A 10,408-nucleotide genomic window follows, 5' to 3' on the forward strand; every position below is an offset into this window, starting at 1 on the left:
CCGCCAGCAGCCTCTGGTCCTGGCCCCCTGCGAGGGAAGTAGTCCGAGATCTGGCGGATGGGCCTGATGGGTCCAGGACACACGTTGATGGCCATGTGCTCCTGGATGTTGATGGTCATGCGATCACCCCTGCGGCCCCTCATGCAGCACCTCTGGCTGGGAGACGGGTGTAGAGCTGGAGTGGCTGGCTGGGGTCTGAAGGAAGCTCACTGCCCTCCCTTCCTGGGTGTCAAGGGAGAGGTGATCTGTGCTAGCTGATGGGCAGACAGGAGGCCTGGCTCCACAGGGGCTGGCTGGGTTGCCAGATCAGTCCTGGTAGACAGGTCATGACTCCCCATAACCCTGCCCACTACCTGTACATTGTCCCTCTGTCACCTTTCCAAGACTTTCCTCTCATCCTGGGTTCCCCCTCTGTTCCCATCCCCCAAGCCCCTCAGAGATGCCACAGCTTCCCTCCTTTGCTGCTGAGGCTCTGGCCATCTTCTCCATCAGGCGTGGGGCTGGTCAGGCTGTCACCCACTCACTAGGCTTTTCTTCACTCAACCCGCCGCGCAGCCCTGGCACCTCCCGCTGCCCCGCCTCTCGCCTTCTCCGGCTCCCAGGGCTCCAGGGCCCGACCACCCGGCCTAGTTGCCATAGCGACGCTGCTTCTCACGCACACCCCCAACCCTCAAAGCACCCGAGGGGGGAGGGAAGAGGGCAGATGTCCTACCCCTTGGTGTCCGTGGGCGTGGCTTAGAGATCCGCAGTGACCCAGGGACCCGCCAGGGAAGGAGGGACCTGCCTGCCGCTCCTGCTTCGCTGGGGAACCTCTTTCGAAAGAGACTGGCTTCCCCACGCCTCCTTCCTTCTTGAAACCCAAACCAGACCCCAGGAGCTGGGTCCCTTTACCAAAAACACACCTCCTGCCACCCTCTGCCATCTCCAGTTCTGTCCCTCAAGCAAGGGAGGACCTCAGGGCTTGAACTTGCAGTCATGAAGAGTCTACCCCGCACTGCGTCCTGCCTCACCCGCATAGCCTTCTGTCTTGTCTTTTAGTATTCAAATGATTCTAGATGGGCAGCTCAGGTGGTCCTTGAACTCCTGGACCTCCTGCCTCGCTGGGATTACAGACTATTGCTACTGGAGGCTTCAACACTAACCTTTAATCTTGTGTCCTAAACTTACCTCCTGGAAAGACCAAATAAATCCTCAGAGAGGCCCTTCAAACCAAGAACTCCCTGCCCACCTCCCGGCAGGTGACGCTTAACCTGCGGTTTCAGAGCACGGCCCCCCACCTCTAGGCCTCTGGGGCTTTGTTCAGGTCTCTGCTCCTGAGAACTGCCATTCCCAGGTCATTCCAAGTCACCGTTCCCAGCAGTCTTCTGGAGCACCCCCACAGACCCGGAGATCCCTCAGACTCAGATCTGATGACAGTTGTGTCTCCCTGTTTACATTCTGTCTCCTATCAGCCTGGGAGTTGTTGCAGTGAAAAGGGGCTGATTCATCTCTGAGTCCCAAATGCCCCAGACTGGGCCTGACATTAAGTCAGCCTCACTAAATATTAGGGCTCAACAGAGAAATTCTGCTGCCCAGCGTGTGACTGTGCTTAACACTGACTAGCTGTACACTTGAAGACAGTCAGGGGCTGGGAGCCTGGTACAGTGTGTGCTTACCATGCAATGGCTCCGATCCCCAGCACCAAATAAAAAGGTAACATGGAAATGCTATCTGAAAATGTTATGTGTCTGAATTTTAAAACTTTCTAAAAGCAGGAGTACTATAAAGTCAAATTACATAATACAACACCTGTCACCTATCAAATGGGCAAAATTCAAAGTGTCAGCACACTTAGCACACCGAGACGATGGGTAAATAAATTAGTGACGCTTCTGCTGCAGCAGGTCTGACACTGGGTGCCAAGACCACAAATGCACATACTCTCTGACCCTGAAATCCCAGCTCTCTGACTTTATCCTATAGATATACCAGATGATACACAAAATAATAGAAGTTGAAGATTCTTACCTACAAGTTCTAAAAAGGAAAGAAATGAAATGTGCATGCTGGTTAATCAGCTATGACATAATTTCCCATATCAAAATAGTATGCAGTCAGGAAAAAGGAGATTTTTATATATTTATCTAGATAGATACAGAATCATCTTCACAATCTCATTCTTGCTTAAACCAAGATGCAGAGCCAGAGCAGTGCGCGTGAAATGCTGCCATTTGAATGAAGGAAAGACTTTACACATGTTTATTTGTGCATATGTTATTTCCAGAAGACTGCACAAGAAAATGGTAACTATGGTGACTGCTGGAGAATGAGATTGCTGTGGAGCAGGGAAGAACAAGCATAGGAAAGACTTAGCCTCCAACATACAACTTTCTGCATGCTTTTTGTTGTTGAGTCAGGGTCTTACTGTGTAGCCCTGGCTGGCCTGGAACTCACTCAGCAGACCAGGCTGACCTCAGATATCTGCCTCCAAGTACTGGGACTTAAGGTATGTGCCATCTGAATGCTTCTCAATTGTACCGTATGCATGTCTCTTCTTCCAAAGAGCACATTAAAATCATATACATTTGAGGGCGGGAGATAACTCAGATGACAATGGTACTTGCCGCACAAGCCTGAGTTTGCTTCCAGGAACCCACATGGTCGAAGGGAGGAAAGAATTCTTACAAGTTGTCCTATGACCTCTACACAGGGGCCATGGCACATGTTGGTACACACATACACAAGTCAATAAATATTCAAAGGTTTTAAATCTGTCTATTTGTGTATGCAAGACCAGACTCGGGGCCTTTATGTAGACAAAGTGTGCGTCCTTCCACTGAGATATAGCTCCTAGCCTAAAGTAGTTCGAGCATCCGTGAGTGTCCTTTCATAGCTCTCCAGAGCTAGGAAGGAAGCAAAGAGCTGGCCAGGCCTTCTGGCACATTCCTGCAACCCCAGTACTTGAGAAGTAGAGGCAGAAAGATTGTCCATGAGTTCTAGGTCAGCTTGGTCTACAAAGTGAGTTCTAGGCCAGCCAGAAATACAAAGCAAAGCTGCTGTTGGTCTGGATACAGGGGTAGGCAGCAAAGGGGACAGTGTGATCTGTGAACCCCCCACTGCTGCCTTCTCATAGTGAACAGCTTGGAACCATCCCAGCATGCCTTGCAAAGCCTCCCTAAAGGCAGGAGCCCAGGAACATGGCAGATAGGAATGAGCCTTACCAAATCAGAGTGGGAAAAGTTCTGCATCCAACATACTTATGTCCCGATTACCCTATCATTTCTTGAATAACTTCTATGCAACAACCTCCAGCCTCACAGGCCTGTAGGGAGATAGACAGACACACAAATGATTCCAAAAAGTGTGTTGGGCAAAAGGGTGAAGGATGGCCCAGCGCCTGGGTGCCTCAGGACTCCTTTCCTACAGGAAACGTGTCAACTGGCATTTCCAAGACGAGGCCTTAACTGGAGCTGGAGTGACTTAGGCAAGGTCTGCAAGCGTCTGGGAGGCAGTCAGGAGGACCTTGAATAAGCCTTATAAATGGAGGGCACACTTGTGATTCCAGCACTCAGGAGGCAAAGGCAGGATCCCAAGTCTGAAGTCAGCCTGGGCTATGAAACAATCCATCTCAGAAAAATTAATCAATGTCAGGCACTGATGGCACACGCCTTTAATCCCAGCACTCAGGAGGCAGAGGCAGGTGGATCTCTGTGAGTTCGAGGCCAGCCCTGATCTACAGAGTGAGTTCCAGGACAGCCTCCAAAGTAATACAGAGAAACCCTGTCTCAAAAAACCAAATAATTAAAAAAATAAAAATAAGTTAATCAATCAATTGATAAGAACCTGGAATATAAAGAGTGGTTTTGAAAGCAGTGTGGCTAAAGGCTAGGAGGATGGGAAATGGTCCCATGAAGGGCTTTGGCTTCAACAGGAGGGAAACCTCGAGAGGAAGGTAGAAAATCACATTTAAGATTTCTGCCTTGCCTCACCCTCCTCCCTCCCCTCCTCCCCCTCTTCTCTGAGATAGGATCTTGGTATACATCCCAGGCTGATGGGGATCCATGATTCTCAGCCTCTGCTGTGCTTGGATTGCAGTTGTGTGCCACATCCAGACAGATAAGCTTCTGTCGGAAATGGCACCAGCAGATGTTCACTTGGGGACTGTCAGGTAAGGAGAAAGATGATCCTCAGGTTCCCAGTAGACCATCTAGGAAAACCATGGAAAGAGAGGAGCAGGTCTGGAGTAAGGGAATTGAGAGCTTCGTGTAGGGTTATTGCACCGAGATGTTTTTGGACATGGAGACATCAAGCAGGAAGTTGGGGATAGGAGTCTGGAGCTCTGAGGAGAGGTCTGGGCTAGAAATATACATTTGTGAGTCACCAGCATATAGATGGTATTTAAAGCCGTGAGAATGGATGAGATCACCTAGGGAGAGGGAATATATATATGAAAAGAGAAGGCCAAGGACCAACGGGCAAGACAAGGCTGGAAAGCCGGGTGAGAATGGGTTTCTGTTGGAGCGAGGGACAGGGCACCCTGCTGAGACAAAATGAAAAGGGAAGTAACCCCCACTGGTGGAATCACCCAAGGGGCTCTAGTGAGGAGAGTGGAGGGGACAAAGCCCCTCAGAAGAGGCAGAGTGCAGGCAGCAGGTGCAGACTCCTGTCAGTTCTGTCCCTTGCACCTGCTGAGCTGTTTCACACATCCCAGAAGCAGAAATTTCCCAGCCGTCCTTCCTTCCCTCCTTCCTTCTCTCCCTCCTCCCTCATTCCTTCATTTCCTCCCATTTCCTTCTCTCCCTCCCTCCCTTCCTCCTTCCCTTCCCCTCCCTCCTCCTTCCTCTCCCTCCTCATTCCTTCCTTTCTTCCCTCCCCCCCTTTGGATGCGTTTGTGTGCACCATGGAGGTGGCTGTGGGAGGACAGCCTCGTGTATCTTCCTCACCTTCTGTCTCCTCCTCTGCTCCCCACCAGCTGGCCAGAGAACTTCCAAGGAGTCTTCTGTCCCAACCTCTCATCTCCCAGTAGGAGTGTTGGGATTACACATGTGCAGCTCTGTACAGGTTCTAGGGACTTTGTTTGTTTTTGTTGTCTCACTATGCATCTCTGGCTGGCCTCGAACTCACAGAGATCCACCTACCTCTGCCTCCTGAGTGCTGGGATTTTATTCCATGGTGGTGTGTGCCACCATGCCCAGTGGTTCTGAGTATTTAAACTTTTGCTACAAATCTTCTGCCACCCCTAGCCATGTCCACACCCCAGAAATCATGTTCTGTCTAAGCCATGAATAGAGTCCAGGGCAGCACAAATTAGTACATTTTCTAATGGCCAGACAGGTGAAAGAACAGGAGATCTACTTACTTTATTTTTTGTTTTTTGTTTTTGCATTGATATTTTGCCTGCATGTATATCTCTGTGAGGGTGTCAGATCTTGGAGTTACAGACAGTTGTTAGCTGCCATGTGGGTGCTGGGAATTGAACTCAGGACCTCTGGAAGAGCAGTCAATACTCTTAACCAATGAACCATCTCTCCAGCCCTGGAGGTGGGTTTTGTTGGTGGTTATTTTTCTGTGGGTAGGGTGTGCATATTTGTGGGGCCACGAGCATGGAAGCCACAGGTACATTTCCTCAGGACTTTCCACTTTGGCTTCTTGTTTATCTCTCTTAAGCAGAGTTGGGGGTTGGTAAAGCTGTTTTAATATAATTCAGAAGGACATACCTGAGTACATGAGTGTCTCAAAGAAGAATCTCGAAGGTAAAACATGCCCAAGTATGGGTGCTATCTATCCAAAGGGTAGCCTCTGCTGGGATCTTGCTATGTATCCCTCCTGCTTTAGCCTACATATCACTGGGATTTCGAGGTGTGCACCCCCTACCTAGTTCTCTAGGTACTTTTGTTTAGAAAATAAAAGTTGAGCCAGATGTCGGGGTGCACGCTATTGATCCCAGCACTTGGGAGGCAGAGGCAGGCAGATCTCTGTGAGTTCGAGGCCAGGCTGATCTACATAGTGAGTTACAGGACAGCCAGAGCTACACACTAAGACCCTGACTCNACATGGACACCTGAGTTCACAAACACACTAAACATATCAATGAAAATCAATTCCAGCACTCCGGAGGCAGAGGTAGGCGGATCTCTGTGACTTCGAGACCAGCCTGGTCTACGAAAAAAAAAAAAAAAAAAAAAAAAAAAAAAAAAAAAAAAAAAAAAAAGAAAGAAGGAAAAAGAAAAAAGAAAAGAAAAGCAAAGCGCATAGTGGCAAGGCTGTTATGTGGATAACAGGTGGGTTGTTGAGGGAAAGACAGGACCCTTTAGCGAGGAGCCACCTAGGAGCTAGTGGAGCAACAGAGTAGCTAGGAGTCTGTATAACAAGCGCAGGCAATAGCGCAATCAAGGGAGACCCTGAAATGTCCTTGGCCCGGGTGGGATGGAATATATTTGTGATAGACAGGCCTAACTGCCAATCAGAGGCGAGCTACCTCTTACAACTCGAGACGGGGCCTGTGGAGTGCAAGTCGCAATTAGGAAGTGACACCAGGAGGACTGTGGGAACTAGAGGGGAGAGACGAGGATGTGAGGTATGTGGCTTGGTGGTGGTGGTGCGCACACACGCCACCAATGCCACAAAGGAGAAACTGAGTTACAGTGAGGTGATTAAACTAGGTTCTTTGAATGGTCAAGAGACTAGCTTTGGAATAAGCTGGGGGAGTCCAGTCCACTCTCGACAGCAGCCAGTCCCCGGAGAGAAGCCTGCTTGCCGCACCCGGTGTGACCTGTGGGAGAGATGATGGCACGGTCTGACGAACACTGCTGCCACCTGGTGGAAAAGACTGCTGTTTCGTCTCTGTGCGCTTCTATCTCTGCTAAGCACTAAGACCAAGTCTCAGCGCAGACCCTTGACTGCACTAGGGGAGCCCCAGATAGAAAAATGCACACCTTGGAAAGTGTAAAGCCTCCACCCATCTCTTCCCCTACACATTGGTTTGCTCCTCCCTCTTAAGGCTTCTGAAAATTACATAAGCCTAACAAAATTGCATTCTGTGCAAATTTCTTGGCATTTTAATAAGTATTCAATAAATAATAGTTGTGGTTGATCCAAAGGACAACTGGAGCTGTGTAGCCCACTTTACCTCCCAAATATAGCTGCTGCACAAATGCATGGTTGCATAGTCCTAGCTAAGTTCTAGGACACTGGTGACAATTGACTGAACCCAAGGCCTTGTGTATGCTGAGCAAAAGCTGTCTCTCCCTGAGCCACAGCCCCAGACCTCCACCACTGTTACTGTTGTTGTCAGTGTGGTCCCTGAGGATGAGGTTCAGTGGGCCCTTCTGCATCAGGAACTGGAAGGACCCCACAGTCAGGCTACCGGAATGGCTCTGGCCTGTGACATCATAGAATCCCACGCATTCCTAGCAGTGAAGGGGTTATGAAGCTGCGGCAGTGGGTGTCCGTATGGGTGTGCCTGTGGATGGCTGAACTGGGGACTGTAGAAACAGGTGGGAAGCTGGGGCTCGGGGATGCAGGAATAAAGGAGGCTTGAGAGCAAGGAGAAAGCTTGGCTGTGACCAGGAGGCCAGCTCAGCCTCAGGCCTTTCTCCCCACCTCTTCCCTCCCTTCCCCTCCTCTTCCCAGTCCTTTCCCCTCCTCTCCCTCTTTCTTTGTTTCCCTCTCTTCCTCCCTCGCTCCCTCTCTCCCTTTTCATTTTATTGTATTGTTTTCAGACAAAGATTCACTCTGTAACCCAGGCTGACCTAGAGCTCACTATACAGCCCAAGCAGACTTCAGACTTGCAGCAATCTTTTTTGCCTTTGCTTCCCAAGTGATAGAATTAGAGCCTTGAGCCAAGGCTCTTCAGCCAACCTTTCCCTTTGATTTTGCATTGGTGTCCCTGTCTCAGACTTGGTGGGCTTCTGATAGGAGCTCGGCCAGCCCAGGGGACAGAACAGGCAGGGCCCTGAGTTTGCCTGACCTCTGGGGGTAGGCACAGTGGGTCTGCAGGGCTCTAGTCACAGACTTTGCTTTGTTCCTAGCACCAAGAAGAGATGTCACCAAGGCCTCGACACCAGGAGCCGACACCCAGCTCTTCATAGACAGGCCTGACTTCTTTGACTACCCAGACTCAGACCAAGATAGTCTTTTTGCTGTGGCCCAGTTTATTGGAGAGAAACCTGTGACCTTTGTTAAGACAGGTATGAATCAGCTTGATCAAGGGGTCCCCCTCCTGGCAGGGCCTGGAGAAAATCTGCTCTTGTCTGGCAGGTTCCGGCCCTGGGCTCTTCCAGCACATCCTGGTGGGCATGTTGGCAGTGGCTTTCTTCCTCTTCCTTTTCCAGTTCTGCACGCACGTGTGAGTTCTGTCCCCACTTCCTGCCCTACCCCTGCCAGAGGTCCCAAGTCTCCCATGACCCCTCCCAATTTGATCTCCACACTCCTCAGGAGCTTCCAGAAAGGAGCCTAAACGAGCTGGCCAGGAGCCCTGGACCCTGCTGTGTGCCACACACCTACCAGGTCTTCTGCTGAGAAATAAAGGCGGTGCCTCCTTCCTTCCTGGCTGAGCAGTGGCCCTCCATGTGGCCATCCACACCTCCCCTTCTTCCCAGGCTGCCCTGTGGCCCTCTATGTGGCCATCCACCCCCCCCCCATCGCCTCCTTCCTTCCTCACAGCTCATTGGCCCTCTATGTAGTCATCGCCCTCCCTTCCCAGCCCCCCAAAACTGGACACGAGGGTCTTGCTGGCGTTCACGAAGATCGTCTTTATTAGCGGTCTGTAAAAGCACCTCCCAGGGTCAGTGACCCCAGATTGGAGGAAGCCGTGAGAGGTCTGTAGCACCAGGGACAAGCCAGGGCCCGAGGGCGAAATGTGCAGCCTAACGGAAGGGACTGGTGCCCTTGCCTGCCCCCAGGGTTGCTCAGCGCTGGGAAGGTTGTAGGGGAGCAATTACCTCCCTCCCCACACCCCAACAAATTAGAGCTAGGCGAATAAATAAATAAGGTTCCTCAGGTTGGTCTCCACAGGAAGGCTCTGTGGGGATCCCCTGCCCCCTGGTGGCCCCCTTGGGATGAGTTAGGGTGTCTTCTCTCTCCCAGGTGATGGGGAGCAGAGAGGGATTTGCAGCAGCGGAGCTGGGATGTCCTTGGCAGCGGGGCCACCCCCATGTCCCTTGACTCATTGGTCCCACTGAGCCCAGCTCTCCAGACCTCGGCACACTGTCTAACATTCCCTCTTCCTTGCATTTTGTGAGGCCGGAAGAGCCTCTTTATCCCGGTCCCCTCTCTCCCTGCCTTCCAATCATCCGACCTCAGCTCCTGAGGGTGTTTAGCTCCTCCCCGTTCTGAGTCCTTCTGTCTTGGGCCTGTCAAGGCAAGGGACTCCTGGCTCTCACCCCCCCCACCCACTGGCCCCAAAGCTCTGTCTCCACAGGGGCTGGGGAGGGGGGTTCCCAGGCCCCAGCCTCAGTCCTGAGTCTGACAAGGAGAGGGTGGTGGGGAACCTCGGGGTCGGAAGAGGCGGCAGGCCCCGCGGCAAATGAGGAAGAACCAGTAGAGCTGGGGTGCGAGCAGCAGCGCGGCGCCCAGGTTGACGTGGGCCGGGATGGCCAGGGGCACTGAGAGCAGGGGCAGGCCGGCGTGGCGCCCGTAGGCCCAGTACAGGTAAGGGAAGAGCAGCACCCGGCAGCACAGGAAGCTGAGCAGCATCAGGGCGCCGTTCACCTTGTGCAACAACGTGTGCTGCTGCTTGTACTGTGGACAGAACAACGTGGAAGGAGAGGGAGAGGCCTCTCTACACAGCCGCCTCCCCTGCGCCCCGCCTATGGCTCCTCCCCCACCTGTCACTGCACCTGCTCAGTTCGCTTTTTCCTTCCTTCCTTCCTTCCTTCCTTCCTTCCTTCCTTCTTTCTTTCTTTCTTTCTTTCAATCTTTGGTTTGTTTTTGAGACAGGTTTCTCTGTGTAAACAGTCCTGACTGTCCTGAAACTCATGTTGTAGACCAGGCTGGCATCGAACTCACAGCGAAAGATACACCTGCTTCTGTCTCCCAAGTGTGGGGATTAAAGGCATGCACCACCACTGCCCAGCTTTATTCTTGTCTTTTGAGATAGACTCCCACAATTACCCAGGCTGGTCTCAAATTCATGATCTTCCTGCCTCAGCCTTCCCAGTGCCAGTGTTGTAGGCACATACCCCTATGCTGAAAGGTTGCATGGCCTTTAAGAATTCCCCAAATTCCCCAGACATGCCCACCCCACATGCCTTTAGGCCCTCTGATCATTCTCACCTGGATGAGGATCTTGCCCAGGCAGACGAAGGGTGTGCTGACCTCGGCCATCAACATGCAGCCTAGAAAGAAATCTCCCTTGCCCTGTCGCCACACCTGAGGGAAAAGGCAAGAGTCTAAGGAGCTGTGTCTTCCTTCACCTCACTCTTATCAG

The 10,408-nt window shown here is 51.7% G+C and overlaps 2 protein-coding genes across 3 annotated transcripts in view; one reads left to right on the plus strand and one right to left on the minus strand.

The window, feature by feature from the left end:
* Positions 1-7,405: 7,405 nt before the first annotated feature.
* CUNH16orf92 (chromosome unknown C16orf92 homolog) lies at positions 7,406-8,437 on the plus strand. The gene is made up of 4 exons (XM_027404721.2): positions 7,406-7,475; positions 8,010-8,168; positions 8,239-8,326; positions 8,416-8,437. The coding sequence occupies exons 1-4, from the start codon at positions 7,406-7,408 to the stop codon at positions 8,435-8,437; spliced, it is 339 nt and encodes a 112-aa protein (XP_027260522.1).
* A 311-nt stretch (positions 8,438-8,748) lies between these two features.
* Positions 8,749-10,408, minus strand: part of Tlcd3b (TLC domain containing 3B) — a 10,654-nt gene continuing 8,994 nt past the window's right edge. For both annotated transcript variants that reach the window (XM_027404623.2, XM_027404622.2), the window contains exons 4-5: positions 10,255-10,350; positions 8,749-9,720 (exon numbers count right to left, since the gene is read on the minus strand). In XM_027404623.2, the coding sequence (XP_027260424.1) occupies positions 9,433-9,720; positions 10,255-10,350 (384 nt within the window). In that variant the 3' untranslated portion in view covers positions 8,749-9,432. The remainder of the gene's footprint in view (positions 9,721-10,254; positions 10,351-10,408) is intronic.

The sequence above is a fragment of the Cricetulus griseus genome, chromosome 3, assembly GCF_003668045.3.
Source record: "Cricetulus griseus strain 17A/GY chromosome 3, alternate assembly CriGri-PICRH-1.0, whole genome shotgun sequence".
NCBI lineage: Eukaryota > Metazoa > Chordata > Mammalia > Rodentia > Cricetidae > Cricetulus > Cricetulus griseus.